General features: G+C 41.5%; 1 protein-coding gene across 1 annotated transcript; it reads left to right on the top strand.

The window, feature by feature from the left end:
* The first annotated feature begins 1 nt into the window (after position 1).
* On the top strand, positions 2 to 17,809 carry ZGRF1 (zinc finger GRF-type containing 1). Its single transcript, XM_077176867.1, has 28 exons — positions 2 to 135; positions 1,078 to 1,193; positions 1,302 to 1,382; positions 1,498 to 1,554; positions 2,001 to 2,186; positions 3,029 to 5,093; positions 5,391 to 5,473; positions 6,128 to 6,226; positions 6,949 to 7,054; positions 7,135 to 7,235; positions 7,442 to 7,586; positions 8,959 to 9,626; positions 10,726 to 10,864; positions 11,246 to 11,430; positions 11,553 to 11,740; positions 12,230 to 12,369; positions 12,447 to 12,593; positions 13,175 to 13,289; positions 13,398 to 13,654; positions 14,145 to 14,304; positions 14,916 to 14,993; positions 15,123 to 15,270; positions 15,541 to 15,668; positions 15,930 to 16,053; positions 16,304 to 16,480; positions 16,596 to 16,730; positions 16,830 to 17,091; positions 17,512 to 17,809. Exons 2-28 carry the CDS (start codon positions 1,173 to 1,175, stop codon positions 17,625 to 17,627), a joined length of 6,111 nt encoding a protein of 2,036 aa, XP_077032982.1. The 5' UTR covers positions 2 to 135; positions 1,078 to 1,172; the 3' UTR covers positions 17,628 to 17,809.
* Positions 17,810 to 18,047: the final 238 nt, after the last annotated feature.

The following is an 18,047-nucleotide window of genomic DNA, read 5'->3' as shown; positions in this document are numbered from 1 at the left end:
TCCCGGCGGGGCGGCGCGGGCGTCGTGACGTCAAGCGGGCGCGGCGGCGGGAAGTTCGTAAAGGCGGCGGTGCTGGCGCCGCCATCCCCGACCCGCTCCTGGTGCCCGTGCCGGAGCCCGTCCTGGAGCCGCTGGGTAGGAGCGGGGCGGCCGCCCGGCACTCCGGGTGGGGTGGCGGGCTGCGTTCTCTCGGGGCATCCCGCTGGGAGGATGGTGTGGAGTGCGTCCCTTTGGCTGTGTGGAGGCAGCGCCGGTGACAGCGGCGGGTCCCGCTGCCCGCGGCGTTCGTTCCCCGGGAGCTCCCCAAGGGCTCGCGTCCGTCCGGCTGCTCTGAGAACTCAGGGAATAACTCTGTCCTCATACTGGGTCCAAGGATTTCCACCTTGCGAAGCACCCAAGGAGGTGGCAACCATAAGAAACAGCGCGAATCTTTCCCCTGTCCGCCATATAAACTGCTTCTCACCCATCCAAACTATATATATCATGTTATATGTTGATATATCAATATTAAACATAATATATTTATATTAAAATATTAAATCAGAATTGCATCTAAATATTATGTATATATATGTAAATATTAATTCTAAATATTTATAGGTTAAAAATAAATATAAAAATTTATTTTAAAATATCTCACAGTCTAACTTCAAATATGCAAAGAGGTTTGGCTCCACGGGAAGTCAGTTATTTTTTGCATGAGTTAAACATGCATGAGCAACTCCACACCTGGGACAAAATCATTCTGCTAACAGCTTCTCTGCTATTTTGGATCTGGTTTTTTTTCTGCAAATAAACTTTTGGAATTTTATTTCAAGTAATTCTGAATTATTCAGAGATGCCAGCCAGTCATTTAAATGAATGAACATGCCTAAAAGCTGGAAAATATCTTGACATCTATTAAAAAGATTTTTTTTTTCTTTCTTAACAGCAGTCTGTTAGGTTGTTTTTGAGGTTTCTCTTTAAAATGCTCAGAGCAACTCTACTCCACTGGTTTGATACTGTCTTGCATCTAGTTATCTTTTCTTTTTGAGGAGAAAAAATAAGAATTTTTTTGTCCACACTTTTCCTTCACAGCTCTGGTGCGTCCTGACCATGTCCCTGTCTCTCTGGCTGTGGGAAGATGTGGATATTTGTGAGATAACCTGTTGGATGTCTGTGTTGCCAAAACAATGGCCTCTCAAGAATTTACTGTGAGTGATTTTTAACACTGTGCAATTATGTTTAAAGACTGTAGCTGCTGAAATACTTGAACATTTTCTTACTTCTTGTTTTTTCAATGTTTTACATATTTAAAACAGGTGTTATACACTCACCAAAAGATGAAAAAATCAAAAACATGGCAAGATGGAATTCTGAGGGTTAGAACTGGCAGAAATCAGGTGAAAATTCAGATTTAACACTGTTGGATTTAATATCTGCTACTGCCAGTGGCAGTCTAGTTGATTTGTGAAATAAATTTGTGGTTATTTAAAATATTTTTTTTTTATTTTCCAGGCTACCTTGTTTGATGATAAAGGACAATGTCTGGAGAGTATTTTTATAAAATCTCAGGTATCTTTTGTTCAGAGTTGTTTTTATATCTGGTTGTAGTTGGTCTTTCAGGCAGCATTTCAAACACTTGTTTGGTAGCCAAAAGAGTATTTTTTCTAGTTGCTGATATGGAACTCTGCTACAGTGCAAATAATGAAGAGAGAAAACAGCTTCTATTAATTAACAGATCTTGCTGTTTGTCCAGAAGCTTTCATGGAATTTTTCTTCCTCTGTGGTAAAAGCAGTGTATTACAGTGATAAATGAAATAATCATTGAGGCTAAGTGCTACTGCTATTTACAATATATGTACAAATAAAAGTATTGTCTGGCATCTGTGATATAGTAGGTGTAAGCAGCCGAATTTTTTACATCCAAGTACCTAAAACACTGTATGTTTTTAAAAATAAAACTATATAATATTGTTTCTTGCATTATTATGTATACACTGTTGTTCTCCCTTTTCCAGGTGACTCCTGGAGATGATTTGGAAAGTGAGCGATATTTAATCACAGTTGAAGCAGCTAAAGTGAGTGAAAAGCCCTCTGAAGAGCAGCCAAAACAAGCAGAAACTCCAGCAGTGGACAGAAATGGTGTCAAACCTGCTCTTCTACCCCCAAGACATCTCCCTGTTGGCTTGAAAAGGAAGTTTACGGTGAGTTTTTGTTCCAAATTTTATGTCTCATGTTTATATGCAGTGTAAAACACAAGGGAATGGGAAATATATACAGAATTTGTTCCTGCCTTTTGTTTTCTTTATATTTTTGCTTTTTCTTTTTTTTTCCCTTCCCTTCTTCCTTCCCTTCCCTTCTTCCTTCCCTTCCCTTCTTCCTTCCCTTCCCTTCTTCCTTCCCTTCCCTTCTTCCTTCCCTTCCCTTCTTCCTTCCCTTCCCTTCTTCCTTCCCTTCCCTTCTTCCTTCCCTTCCCTTCTTCCTTCCCTTCCCTTCTTCCTTCCCTTCCCTTCTTCCTTCCCTTCCCTTCTTCCTTCCCTTCCCTTCTTCCTTCCCTTCCCTTCTTCCTTCCCTTCCCTTCTTCCTTCCCTTCCCTTCTTCCTTCCCTTCCCTTCTTCCTTCCCTTCCCTTCTTCCTTCCCTTCCCTTCTTCCTTCCCTTCCCTTCTTCCTTCCCTTCCCTTCTTCCTTCCCTTCCCTTCCCTTCTTCCTTCCCTTCCCTTCTTCCTTCCCTTCCCTTCTTCCTTCCCTTCCCTTCTTCCTTCCCTTCCCTTCTTCCTTCCCTTCTTCTTTTTTTTTTTCTTTTTTCCTTTTTTTTTTTGAGCTGTAATCCAGAATGTGTTTTTTCCACATTTAGGAGATTTGGTTTAGCAGGATTTATGTTGCCTACAGTAAAAATCACAAGGGCTTAAGGTTGTTTCTGTGCACCTGTGGAATCCTCATGGATTTGATCAGAATATATTTCCAGGCCATTTGATCAGAATGCAGTGTGCCCCATTTTCAGCATCTGATTACAAAACGTGGATTAACTGCTGATTTCTCTCCCAGGGGTTCCGAGGGCCACGCCAAGTTGAGAAGAAAACACCAGCTGTGGAAGATGAAGGAAAAGCAGCAGTGTTGCCCTCATCTAAGGGGTGCCAAGGGAGTTTTCCATCCCAGTTTTACGTCAGCTCTCCGTTGTTTTCCACGGTTTGCAGGAAGGATGCAGGAACAAATCCCTCTGCAAGCAGTCAGGAAGAGGTGTGCAGGGACAATGGCAGAGAACAAATGTCTGTGTCCTCCCTGCTTTCTGCTCCCTTCAGTGACAGCTGGGAGGGGACAGAGAGGCAGAACTTCCATCAGTTGGTTGGGAAGCAGGAATCTCCTCTCCTCACTGGGCACACTGGTGCTGGGGCAGTGTCCCACCACATCAGGAGCGCAGCACAGATCATTGCTCTGCTCAAGTCCAAACCAGCACAAGGACACCACAGAGAGCAAACATCTGGAGCCACAGGCTGCCTTTCCAGGGTTCAGGCAGCACAAAATGCAGGTTTATGTGACAGAAAAAGCCCTGTCCTGCCTGCTCTTTCAGGTGACCCTGCCAAAGGACTCGTTCCAGATACCCAGCACCTGCCTTTTGTGCAGGGAAATGTAAATGATACAAAGGACTGGAATGTTCTAGCACTTCCAAATTCAGCTGAACAGTCTTGTGGAGAAGAAGTCACAGGACACAGACAAGACAAAAAGGTAAATAATTTAAGTCAAAATTTACAAGGTGACTACAACACAAGTAGTTACTTCCTACCTGAGTCCACTGTAAGCAGAATGAGTGACAGTCAGTTTGACCCATCCTCAGGTGACATTTCACCTTCAGCAAGTCCAACCACCTTTGAAAGCCATCCCTTTGGATACAGGGAGCATTCAGGGACTGACAGGCTTAGGGAGAATTGCTCTGTGAAGATGCAGAGTGAGCTTCATCCAAGGCAAAATTCAGAGGGACTGTCTAATGACCCGGAGCTCTCTGGGGATGTGACATTGGCTGAAGCTGGAATTGGGAAGGAGGAGTTCAGTTTGCAGGGCACAGGCTGTAGTCCTGATGGGGAACTGATGGAGGTTAGCTTTAACCTAATGGAGGCTTTTGATTTTAATGACATGGACAATGAAGATGTGTGTGAGAGAGAAGGGAAGGGACTCTCTGAGGGAGACACACCTTCATGGAGCCCAGGCAGCTTCCAGGGAGGAGATGTAGCACAAGGTGCTGCCTTGAGCCCTCATTTGAAGCCTCATTCTTGCTGTGATGTAGAGACACAAAGCAAAAATGAAGTCACATGTTCCAAATCTGATGGAGAGGGGGGTCCACCACCCCAGCTTTGTGATGGTGATGCCAGGAGAGCTGCAGAAGATGCTGCAAACCAGACCAGAACCCAAGTGGAACTTCTAGGGGATGGACACAACATAAAAGAGATCAGTGAGAGTCAGTCAAGTTTTGAAGGCTCAAAGCAAGAGGAGGATCTGGACGGCTGTGCAGCACTCACCATCAATGGCACATCCTGGGTAAAAAAGCAGCACTCTGATCTCCTGCCTGGGGACACCAGTGTTAATGAATGTCACCCTGAAACCAGGCTGTCTGAAACCACTGGAAGTCTCACAGGTATTTCTCCCAGCAGAATAATTTCTGCCTTGGACCAAAAGACTGAGGAAGGAGTTACACAGCTGGGATGTATGGAATCCCCAGATGTTGGCTCAGAGCACTTCTGGTCTACTAGGAGTGGTGACATGAAACCAGGCAGCCCTCTGCTGGCCTTGTCACAGAAATCAGATCCTTTAGGAGGAGGTTGTTTATCTCCAGAGAAAACAGCAGTAGGAGGAACTGTGCTGGAAAATGCAGAGAGCAGAACTGCTTCTCCTGAAGCCTGCCAAGGAGAGACAGTAGGGGTGGATTGCCTGAAATGCACAGCAGTGGCTGAGAATTGCTCAGGATTCCCTGATTTGGTGAATGATATTGCTCTTCTGAGAGCTTTGACACAGCATAGCACAGCATTAGAGAGCTTGCAAAGGATGGAGGAAAACACCAGCATGTTCTGTGAAACAGACACTCCTAGGGAGACACTTGAACCCCTTGAGAAGGATCAAGGTTAGGTCAGCTTCTATTTCAAACTGGATTCTGTATGTCTGTACCTGTTTGATTTCTCTCATTTCTCCTCATTTAGAAATACTTTTAGAGTGCTGTGTTATGTAGGTTTCCTCGTGCAATTTGTACTGTTTAAAGCAATATTGTGAGCTCCAAGTCTGTTTGCTCTCATTCAGTTAAATCCTAACTGTGCATGGGTTGCATCGGTAAGGTTTGCAAACCTGTAAATACTCAGATGTTTTCATGTAAAAAACCCCAGACTATTGACTGTAACTCACTGTGCTTTTCCATCTCTTGTAGCTATAAAAGAGTTTACAGAAATGCCTTACTCAGAAAGTTTACAGGCATCTTCCTGTTCATACTTTGATTCTCCTGCCCGGATGGTAACCAATTTTTGACTACATATATTTATCTGTACAAGATAAATTCATTTTCCACCTGGCTTCTGGAATAAAATTCTTGGGTTAGAAACCATGGAAGTTGAGCTATAAATTGCTTAGAGGCATTGTTTATGAAGCTGGTAACCAATAGAAGATGTCATCTTGACAATATTCAGGAGGCCTCATGTATGATAAGGAACTTAATGAAAAGTGTAGTATTTAGTCATGTTTAATATTCCATCAATATGTCTGGTAATTCTCCTTCCCTACCCCATCTTTTACCACCTTTTTTTTTTCCCCCACTAGCTTTTTAAATACATGGCTTTCCTTGGAATTTTAGCATTTGGGTTGAAATACACTGGTAAAACTGTTCGTGTTTGGTAATTCACATTGATTTTTATCCAATGATGTTAACAGCCTTTTTTCTTTTTCAATCAATCTAAAGCTTAAAGAAAAGTTTTAGAAATCTTCTTTTTCCTGTTCTGTTTGAAAAAACAAACATAGTTTCTTATCCTGTCATGGATGGCTTCCAAATAAAAAAGCTGTAACTGAAAAGGCTTCCTTTGTATAAATACAAGACCTTTCTTAGCCTAAATTTTCACTTTAAATGGTTACTAAATTGTTAGACTAATTAGTTTTTGGTGCTTTCCTGTGCAGCCCAACTGTGTGGACAGTTTATTACAGAAGACAGATGCATATATTGTACCAATAGCAGCAGCCCAAAGGGACCCTGGGCCTTCTAACTGGCAACCAAAGGTACCATTGCTGTGGAACTCAAGTATAATTAACAGTGTTTCCTAAATTTCAGTTCAGTGCTTTGCCAATTGTAATATATTGCACTAAGTCCTAATAAAATTTTAGTAATAAAATTTGTTATTTTTCAGGGAGAGTTGAAAACTCAAATTACAAGGAAAAAAAAAAACAGATTTTTTTTGTTTCTCTTCTGCAGAGTCAACAGGTTATTTTTGTTGTATGTGTAACAAGAACCTGTACTGACTGTAGCTAGTTGCAGAGCAGTTTTTCCTTGCTGTCAGTGATAATTCCATGCATTGTGCAGCCTGTTGCCTTCCAAGGTTACCAAGTGAAAGGATCAGCAGCTAGTGAGGTGATGCTGAGAGCTCCATGCTCCCAGCACGGATGGCAGCAGCACCCAGACAACATGGACTTTGCAGCTGAGACATTTTTCTCACCCCTCTTTTCAAGGCATTTTGACCTTTATGACTTGAGACAGGTAAAACTTTTTTTTTGTTCAGTTATCCATACTAGCCTTCGTGCAAGAAAGTATCTTGTCAATTTAGGATAGAAAATAGTTCATTTTTAAACTGCTACAATCAAATAAAAACCAATTATTTTTACTTACCTTTGTCATTGAACTTCATAATCACTTTTTTTCTGCTCCTTTGATCAGTTGCACAGAAGATAAGCAGTTTAATTTCTACCAAGTTTTTGCTTATGCTTTTTTTTTTTTTTAAATAAAGTCTCCAGGTTCCAGGAGCCTTCATAAGGATGACGTTGACATTGTAAGAGAAGGGAATTTTCAAGTGAAGCCTGATGTTATTCAAGAGCCAGGAATAAATCAATCCTGTAAGGGAAAGTAAAAGGAGAAGGGCAGTGATTGGCCTCAGAATTTCTGCATTACTTCAGCACTTTTCTGTTTTTCCTAGCACTGGCACTGGATGTGCATCCTGAAGTGCCACCATGGACAGTGTCACACCTACCCTCTGACCTGAGACAAGCACAGTGGACTGCCTGGGAGCCTGGCAAGGTGGGGATTGACTGGCTTTTGCAAACATTTTTGGCTTTATTTCCTGTGTGTTCGTGGCAATTTTTATTTTTGGAGCTCTTTTATCTCAACTCTGAGAGATATTTCATTGTTTAGAATGCTGAGAGAGAGAATGGTGATGAAAGAGCTGTAACCAGGTTTTTTTCAGTCATGTTAATTAACCTGCCATGTTAATTCTTCACCTGTAGATTTCACCAGAACTCACTTCCCCACTTGATCCAGATGGTGCAATTTCTCCACCTTGGGGAAATGAGGAGCCTGTTGGAGACATCCAGGAGCCCCTGACACGTGGGATCTTACCCAGTAAACCACAACTCCCAGATTTCTTCTTCAGTAAGAATTTACAGGTTTATACTGGCACCTCACAGTGTTTTAGCTGAAAATCTCTGAGGGTTCTTGAAGCACAATGAGTTGGGCCATCACAGACAGTTACTCTGCCAATTATAGTCTCCTGAAGGAGACTTCAGTAGATTTAGTTTTATAAAGAAAAATCAGCTTCTAGTTTGGGGGCAAGAAGGCTGTAAGCTAAGCTTCTAAATGATCCCTATGTTTTTATTTACCTGCTTTTAGTTTTCTTCCGTATTCAGCTGTCCTCTGACCATCTCCCATTTGACACCTCTCTATAACTGTCACTAATGATAATTAATGTAACCAAAAGGATGCTTTTTGGTAGCGAGAGCTTATTTATCTGTGTTGTTCAATGTTAATTCATAGGTTGTGGGTTATCTTTTGGAAAAAAAATCAAATGTTAAAATGGGTTTTTTTCTAGTTGGCAGATGTCAGTGACATCAGATTAATGACCTCCAAAATACAACCATGTTTAATTTAATAGCAGGTCTTTTATACAAGCAGAGTGACTACATAATGTGTTCTGAATATGGAGATTTCAAAGAAATTTTTAAAAAATTATTTTCAAAGAAATTTTAAAAAATCAAACTAATTAAAAGAATCACACAAAGTCCATCATTTAGTGTAATACTGCACAGGAGCAATCCAGAGAGCTTCCCAGCTAGAAGGCAGGGTGTAGAAGGAAGAATCTAGAATTCCTTACTTTTGGTACCATTGGTACTTGAAGTGCCGCCTGATGCTGGCAAGGGGGGCTATTTACAGACACGAACAAGACAGGGCTGCTGTGGAAAGTGCCTCGAGCTGTTTATTTTTCAGCATCAGTCTCATTACATGATTATGACAATGGGAAGATGCCAGCAATTCACATCCCAGGCAGCAGGCCAAAAAACTTCATGTTACAACTTACTTTATAAGCTTCTTGACCAATCACACAAAGCAAAAGCACATTGACAGTAGTTCTATCCAATCACCATAAGCACACGTACCTTTGGTTAAAACAATGCTTGCTTATTTCGAATACAATACCTACTTTTAAGCCTTTTAAAACACAACACACAGAGCTCCATTATTAAGCTTTAACCTTCCTAATATCTTGCTAGATGAACTTTCTGCTGCTTAGAGAGCTATTCAGACAAGTGTTAATACACAGGCCATTGTTCTATTTGCCCTTGCTTTTTCTACAGTTTAAATAATTTTTCTGCTGACTTATCTCATGACTGCTACTTTAGTTCTACTTACAGTTCTGCTGTATCTGAGGCCTACCTTTTGCAGCTTTCCCCAAAACCCTCTAATTTTGTATATTCCCACACCATCCCTGGGTGCTCCAGGTTGCTTGTAAGCTGTATTTTCCCCACAGCCCAGGAGAAATCCAGCCATGCACAGGAATTCAGCCTGCCAGCACTGAAGCCCACAATGAAAACACGAGCTCCCTTTGTCACTGTTCCTGCCACCCACGAGATTCCTGCCATGTTTTACCCCTCTGAGAATGAGGATTTCCAGCAATCTTTGGGCTCTTCAGGAGGCAATCTGTGCAGCCAGTCAGTGGCATTTCCCAGGAGTGCTCCTGGCCCCCAGGACAGGAATTCTGACACCTCTGTGTTTGGGGAGTACACGGAAGATGGACAAAGGGGATCTGTGCCACCAGTGCTCCCTGATGTGTCTGCCCAAGCCGGACAAAGCAAGTGGCTGAAGTATCAAAGCAGTGCTCAGAGCGATTTGATCCCTGAAAACAGTGCTGAAGGGGAGGAGGAGGAGGATGACATTTATGTCCGGAGCGTGCTGGGAATGCCACCGGGTGACCCAGGAGAGAGCAGAGCCACCGATCTGAGCGCTCCCAGCCCTGCAGCGCCGCTGCCGGCCGGGAGCTGGCCCGGGGAGCGCTCCGGGGCTGCGAACAGCAGCCAGGCAGATCCGGTGTCACCGGGCAACGCGCTCTCCCTGCCCTTACGGCAGGCACCTCTGGCTGCGGCCACACAAAAGGTGTTGAGTCACCTGAGCTGCCACGGCGGAACAGGAGAGGGCCAGGTGTGTACCAGGCTGTCACTGACACTGACACCAACACAGTGCTCTGGCCAAAGGGGCTGCATTTATCTAATTTCCTGCAGATTTTATCAGTAGGATTGCATAGTGACACCAAAAAATGTATTTTTTAATTTTTAATGTATTTTTATTTTAATATATTTTTAATTTTTTTCATTTTTAATATATTTTTAATACATTAGTCACATGCCATGACTAATCCTTTGTAAAGGTAATTCAGTGCCAGATTTAGATTTTTAATCTGAATGTCAATGGCAGGAAGATAAAACAAAAGCTGCTGGACTGTTTTGACATCTCTGATTGGTAACAAATTGTGGGTTTTTCTTATTTGTGGTATCAGCATCATTTTAATCAACACCTATTTTTGCTTCAAGTCATAGTCTCTGACTTCAAATTATTATAAATTCCTTCAGTTTTAGTTGTGTAAAAGTCAAGTTATGGCACTGAATAAGCACCTAAAAATTTAGCACACATGTTTGTGATCAGTAGGCAGATGGAGCAAATTGGGCAAATTGAAGCACCACACCAACCACAAGTTAAGTTTTTTAAGTTGTCAAATGGTTTTGAGAGTTGAAGAAAATGTTGACTCTTTCTTTTTTTTCAAGTTTTTTTGGCTCTATAAAACTGTCCAGTACAGTATTTGTGTGAAGCAGAGAAAGGAAATAACTAATACATTTAACATACACATGGGTATGCACATTGTGTGTGTTTAAATACAAATATATAGATATGTAAAATCCATATACCAGACTTAAAAAGCTTGTGAAGACACTTATAATTCATTTATTTTTGTGCAAAAATGGTGTTGAAAATAGGGTTTGTGTGCTCCTTCCCCATGCCTAGTACTGAAAAACATGATTTTGAACAACATAACATTTATTCTAAAGCCTTTGGAAGTATTATCTGTGTTATTATAAATGCAAGCTGTTTGGCAAGGAGCAAATTTTACCCTCACGGTGCATCCTAAATGGCAGCCCAAGCTCTAGGGAAATTTTTATTATCTTTTAGTATTTTTTACAAATCTGCAATTTTCTCATTCAAGGTCTTACAGTTTTTAATGGTTTATTTTCCTGGGTCTTTTTAGGACATAACAATTTCTGAGTTGTCTTTTCCTCCTGTGGATAAAGTGAAACACAGCAATCTTCCTAAAAGAAAGATTTCCATCCCAGCTGTGTTTCAGTCTCACACTCACTACAAGCAGGTTTTTAAAGCTGCTCTGACAGGTAAGTCTCTGCTCTGTGAAATGCTGTCATTTCAAACATTACCTATTAAAACAGCAGGGTGCATTTCATTTTTTTATATTTCTACTGAAATATATTTAGTCTATACCCGAAATTGCAGAGGCAAGCCAAAAAGACAGTACACACTGTTCAACTCTGTAACCTCAGGGCTGTTTTCCAGTCTTAAGATACCTAAGCCTTTTTTTTTTCCCCCTGTAATAAGTGGATTTTTCAGGTCATGTGGTTTCTTTTAGGACTCAGATGAAATATTTTGATTTGGGATGGAAATTTTCCAATGGAAATACATTTGTTTGGATGTTGTGTAGCTGTGTAAGCATTTTAAGGGTGTGCTAATGATTCTGTTGTTGTCCTTTCCCCACCAAGAGCAATTGAACATAATGCTGTTTGAGTTGGCACAGAGGCTACACCATGCCCTCTCCAAGGTGGATATATCATTTTACACTGCAGTGAAAGATGGGCAAAGCCAGGGCCAAGGAAGCTGTGCCCCACTCTGCAACCACATGCACCCTGCTAAGCTGGTGATGGTTAAAAAAGAAGGTCAAAACAAGGTGCTATTTATTCCTTGTGGTTTTTACACTTTGGGGGTGAAAGCATCCATTGCTTTCTCTTTTTTTTTCTTGCTTGTTTTGGTGCTCATGGACCTTTTTTTTTCCCCTCCCTTCCCTTGTAGGGTCGTTTGTTCTATGCCTGTGATGCCCCAAAAGCTGAGCAGTGCTCCTTTTTCAAGTGGATTGAAGATGTGAACCCCACACAGACAAAATCCAGACCCAGTGCAGTGCTCCATGACACAAAAAGTATTGGGACATACCTCAGGAGTCAAAAGATTGCTGTTTATGAGGAATGCCAGCTTTTGGTGAGGTATCCTCAAATACTGTGCCAATTCAAGGTTTATAAATATTCCAGTGGCCCAGGACTTCAGCAGGATTTAACACATATTCTCTATATTTAAAGAGTAAAGATTTCTTTCTGTAAAGAAATGCAAGAGCTAAATTAGCGAAGGAATAATATTTATAGCAATGGTATTTGTTTTTAGCAAGAATCAAAACTGCTGACCAGCAATGTGATCAATTGCTTAGTGTCAGAACTTTTGCATTTGAACTTTGTTCATTTAATCCTCAGTAGGAGAATTTGATTTATTCTCTTCAAGATTCTAATTTTAATGCCAGAAGTCATCTCAAGGGCTATTCTGTGCTGTTTAACTGTAGAGGAAACAATTTAATTGTGGCTGGATATTGAGGAGATTTTACAGTCAAGATAAATGGAGGTTTCTTCCTTTTGGTGCTGAATCCAAAATTTGCTGATGGTTTACATACCTACATACCTTTTTTTTTTTTTTCTATCACCCAGGAAAGCCTTTGAAATTCCAACACAGAGGTACAGTAAGTTCAAGAAATTTATGAATACACCTGCCAGCTTTGATGGTGACTCCAAACCCAAATTATACCTGAAGCTAAGCAGAAAGGAGCATTCTTCTCTCTACAGCAAAGGTGAGCACATCTTACACATCAGATTTCAAAGGTGGCAGTGGGAGAGGCTGATGAGGACTCTGTATTGTTTTTGGCAGATGACATCTGGGTTGTTTCCAAGACTCTGAACTTTGATCCCATTGATACTTTCATTGCAAGCAGTGCTTTCTTTGGACCATCCTCCAACAATGAGATAGAATTGCTACCACTGAAAGGCTACAGTCCCTCCAACTGGAGATCCAACAGTGAGTTCCACAGCAACACTGAGAACTGTGGGAAACAACTAAGGAAAAATCCAGCCAGCAATGAAGGATGAGCTGCTGAGAATATGAGAATTTCTCAAACCTTGCACATGATTTAATTCACAGTATTTTTTTTTCCTTGTATGTTTGAATATATAATTTGAATACATTAATTAAGGCAGTTAAACCTGCAAAGTAGCTGGCAAATTGCAAATGGGTGGGGAAGAAATGAGAATAATATGAAGAAAGTAAGAAATTATGTAATATGATATATAATGCAAGTTGACTGTCAGAGCGTAAGTAAAAGGAATATGTTTTTACTGTCCTTGAAAAACAAAATGCAGAAACCTCAAACAACTCACTGGAAATTTTATTTTTTTTATAAAAAGCCATGTATTAAGCCTGTGACTGCAAAAGTTTCTTGGTTTTGCTGTTGAATTAAGTTAAAGCTTTGGGGTTGTTTTGTTTTGTAAATGGAGAAGATAAAATCAGTTAATAACTCTTTTGGCATTTTATAATTCATTTCTTAACAATTTCTGCTCTATTAACTCCTTTCTCCTTTTGCTTTTCTGTGGCCCTTGCAGTGTGTGTTCATGCCTTGCTGGTTTGTAATGCCAGTGGTGAGCTGGCCTCCTTAAGGAACATGGAGGAGCACTTCAATCCATCCACATTACCGCTGATCCCGTATCTCCTGAAAATGTGAGTTATTGTCCTGGGATACTGTGAGCAGTCCAGTGCAGGAATATCAGAACCAGGAGACAGAAATTCTATCATATCACGACTTCTGGGTATTTTTTGTTTTCCTAGGAATTTTGATTCTGAAAATGCTACAAAAAGAGTCAACAAAAGGAAATTCACTCCACCTGCCATGAGTGTGAAGTGCTCCATGATGTCTGGCCCTGTGAGCTCTCAAGTGGCAATGGGAGTGGCCGAAGAGATGATCCAGAGGTTCTCCCTGAACCCAGACCAAGCAGCATCACTGGTTCACGTGGCTCAGATGATGACCTGTGAAAAGCCCAAAGGAGGGGAGGAACATCAGAGCTTGCCCATCACAATCATACGTGGTACACAGCCAAGAATTGTGATGCTGCTGTTGTAGCTTTGCACAAATGTTGATTAATGGGAAATGCCATCAATATGGAATGCCAGAATCAGCCCCTCTGATACTGACCGTGACATTAGTACATCCATTCTGTCAGCACAGAGCTTTTGCCCCTTTAAATTAAATTTAAATTGAATTAAATTTTCATTCTGCCTTTTCCAGGACTTCACTGAAGCATAGGAGGTTTTGCCTAGAAATACCTATACATAAAATCAGAATTATTTATTGTCTTCAGCTTTTTTCTTTTCATATGAAAACCACTTTTTATCACGTATTAGCTTTTATCATGTATTAGCTATTTATTAATACAACCATGTATTGTTTTTGTAAGTGTAAGCAAGCCCATGCAATTAATTTAGAGGAATCACAGCATAACTGAAGTTAAAGCAATTGATTCAAACTTTCTAGGAAATTCTCACTTGTAACTTGGGCTTTTTCTTCCAAAATCCCAGGTGTTTTTGGAGCTGGCAAGAGCTACTTGCTGTCCGTGGTGATCTTGTTCCTCGTGCAGCTCTTTGAAAGCAGTGAAGCTACAGAGGGTCTGAGGGCAACTCCATGGAAACTCCTCATTGCTTCTTCCACCAACGTTGCTGTGGACAGGATCCTGCTGGGGTGGGTTGCTGAGGCTTTTATGGTTCTTCTTCCAACACCAATAATGCACTTGGAAACGAATGGCTTACACTTTAGTGGTAATTGTGTTGGTATTTCCTGTAAAACACATCAAAAAGATTGATTTGTTTCCCTAAAAAGTGCCACACACAGACTTTAATTGTTCCTCAGCTCTTTTGCACAGTTAAAAGAGTGAAAGCTACATAAAACATCTACAGAAGACTATTTTAGGCTCTGCTCTCATCAAATATGCTATTAAAATCCATCAGGACAAAGTAGTACTGCTCAGGGATCTTTGGGATGTACCAGTAGGGGAAGGAGGAGCAGAGAGGATCAGATTTGTGAAAATTTAGCATGAAATAAATGCATGGTTTGGAAAGAAAAAGGAAGGGAAGATACATATGGAAGACTATGAGAGGGGAATCATCAAGGCATTAAATCATGATGAGGTAATTTATTTTGATTTTGTTGAATTACTGAGGTACTTCATCTCAGTAATCACTGAAGTTTGTGTTCCTGAGTGTTCTGATGTGTCTTTTGAAACCACTTTGAAAGTTTTCTCAAGATTTCATCTTTCCCTTTCTGTAATGTTTATCATCTCTTTTTCTTTCAAGTCTGCTCGAGCTTGGATTTGAGGATTTTATAAGAGTGGGAAGTGTAAGGAAAATCACGAAAGCAATTCTTCCCCATAGGTAAGAAACCTCTTTGAGGGATCTGAAGCAATTTGGGGTAGGTTAATACATTATAATAAAGTGTGGTTATCTTTCCAAGCACTGCTATTTTCAGTTACTGCAATGTATGTTACAAAATCTTCTTTAAAGTTTACATGCAGGCTCAGGAAATGAAAACGAGCAGCTGAAAGAGCTGCTTGCTCTGTTGAAAGAAGATTTGACTCCAGCTGAGAAAATCTATGTCAGGAAGAGCATTGAGCAGCATAAACTGGGGACCAATAAAACTATTCTGCAACAGGTAGAGTCAAAGAGATGGGATGGGAAAGCAGGGATTTGCTGTGTCTTATCTACAAGGCTGAGCACATGGAAACTGGGAATTTATCATTCAAAACTCCTGGTTTTGAAATACAAACTGAATTTTAGGTTTGATTGCACAGGTATGGCTTAGTGTCCTGTTGCTAGAAATAAATTTAGCTGTATTCTCCTGCTCTAGTTAGGTGCTGCACAGAGATGAACTATGAAATGATTTTAACTTTTTGCCTGCCTGTTTTCTCCTCGCTGCTGGCAGGTGAAGGTGGTTGGAGTGACGTGTGCTGCCTGCCCCTTCCCCTGCCTGAAGGCGCTCAGGTTTCCTGTGGTGGTGCTGGATGAGTGCAGCCAGATGACTGAGCCTGCCTCCCTGCTCCCCATCGCCAGGTACAGCCCTCCTGTACCTGAGGGGCCTCAGAAGGGGCACCAGCGCCCAGCAGTGCCACACTCCACACCTTTGTGAGCACAGGAACACCCTAGCAGCAAGAAGAGGGATTTCAAATTGAGGCCTGTCCTTAGGTGTTATTAAACTGGGCTGGAGGAGGGAGGCTGATGGGAAGCAGTGTGATACAGAAACAAGCACACACTTTGGTTATGAACACTTTAACATCCTTTCTAGAACACTGTTTTTTTCACATTCTTATTTAGGTTTCAGTGTGAAAAGCTCATCCTTGTTGGAGACCCCAAGCAACTGCCACCAACTATCCAAGGGTCTGAGAGTGTTCATGAGCAGGGATTGGAGCAGACCCTCTTTGACCGACTCTGCTTAATGGTAGGTGCTGCTGAATGCAGCTTTGGAAAAGGTGGAGAGTGGAACTGTAACTCCCCTGAGGTCACATGGGAAATTCTGGTCCAGGTGTCAGAGGATCAGCGTTTCAGCACTGCAAAATATCTTAAAATCACAGAATGGTTTGGGTTGGAAGGAACCTCAAGGCCACCCCCACTACAGACAGGGACAGGTTCCACTACCCCCTTGCTCCCAGCTCCATCCCAGCCCTAATGTCTGTGTCCTCGTCCCTTAGGGACACGAGCCCATTGTTCTCCGGACACAGTACCGCTGTCACCCTGCCCTCAGTGCCATCGCCAACGAGCTCTTCTACAGCGGGCACCTCATCGATGGCATCTCCCAGGGGGACAGGGCTCCTCTGCTGGAGTGGCTGCCAACACTCTGCTTTTACAGCGTCCATGGCATGGAGCAGGTGAGTTCCTCAGCACTGCTTATGTAACCAGTCAATATTGTCATTTTCCCTCCATTCCATTCCTTTTTACATTTTTGGTGAGAGCTAATTTGGGAATCTTTTTCCCTCTTCCCAGATTGAAAGAGACAACAGCTTTTACAACATGGCAGAAGCTCATTTTACAGTCAAGCTCATCCAGTCTCTGATTGCAAGTGGAATAGAAGGAGCTGATATTGGCGTGATTACCCTTTATAAATCACAAATGTATAAGGTTTGTGTCATAAATCAGTAACAAAAATCAATAAAGCCCTTCTCTTAAATGGACTCTGAGTAGCCAAACTCACCCCCTTCTCTGTTTCTTTGCCCCCAGATCCAGAATTTGCTTAGTGGGGTTCACTCTGAGGCTTTTGAGGTCAAGCCTGTGCAGGTGTCCACGGTGGATGCATTCCAAGGTGCTGAGAGGGAGATCATTGTGCTGTCCTGTGTCAGGACCAGGCACTTGGGTTTCATAGACTCAGAGAGGAGGATGAACGTGGCACTAACGAGGGCCAAGAGGCACCTGCTGATCGTGGGGAGTCTGCCCTGTCTGAGCAGGAACAGGCTGTGGGGGAGAGTAATTCACCACTGCAGAGGTAAGAGCTGCTTTGCTGGGGTATTTGAAACCTGCACCTCATTATCTTTAATTAGACTATGTACAATACACCTTACAATGTTTATAATAATATATAAAATTAATATATAAAATATATGGTGTGTACACTAGAGCAACCACTATATTCATTGCATATAAACTCCAATGTTTAATATTACACTCAAAATCTAATGTATTGCAAGAATGTGCAAGTTGCACATTTACATTTTACAACTTTACCTGCTTGGCTGACATCAAATAAAGCATCTTGGTGACTGAACTCCACAGAGCCATTTTCCAAGCAGAAATATCACAGCCAGTCAATACTCTTGGGGAAATAGATGTTGGCACTGCCAGGGGCTGATTCTGTGATGGATGCTGTAGAGAGAGATGTAATCACCCTGTTTATTGCTGCTTCTAGGATGGGAAAATGGCTTACAACATGCAAGCCAGTGTGAGCAGCAGCTAAATTACATTCTCAAGTCTTACTTGGAGAACTGGGAGGAAGAAGAACAGCGCAAGAAAAAGGAAAAATAACATATGTGTTGATTTTATGAACAAAATCTTAATTGCTTGTCTATAGCAATAGCTCTGGTAATTTGTAATCTAGTATTTATTTAATGTGGGGTATTTTTGTTTGGCTCTCAGTGCACTGATGCTTCTGTTTGACCTTGTGGTCATAAGATAAAATTATTAAAGTGACTTTATTTGGTTGATAACCATAAATAGAGTGACTTTTTCTGCTTGAGAAATGAAATCTTTTTATGTTTACATTGTAGTTCATTATGTTAATGGTATTTCTCTGTTCTTTTAAAACACCGTGCTATTTTAGAACAATTCTGTCACCTCCCATTTTTGCAGGTAGGTGACATCCTGGAAGAGCTTGGCTATAACAATTAAGAGGCCCCTTCTGCAGCTTTTGCAAACATCTTAAGCACCATCCAGGGCCTCTGAGGG

Source organism: Agelaius phoeniceus, chromosome 4 (genome assembly GCF_051311805.1).
Source record: "Agelaius phoeniceus isolate bAgePho1 chromosome 4, bAgePho1.hap1, whole genome shotgun sequence".
NCBI lineage: Eukaryota > Metazoa > Chordata > Aves > Passeriformes > Icteridae > Agelaius > Agelaius phoeniceus.
The sequence above is the reverse complement of the archived record's forward strand: the minus strand, read 5'-3'. Positions and strand labels throughout refer to the sequence as shown.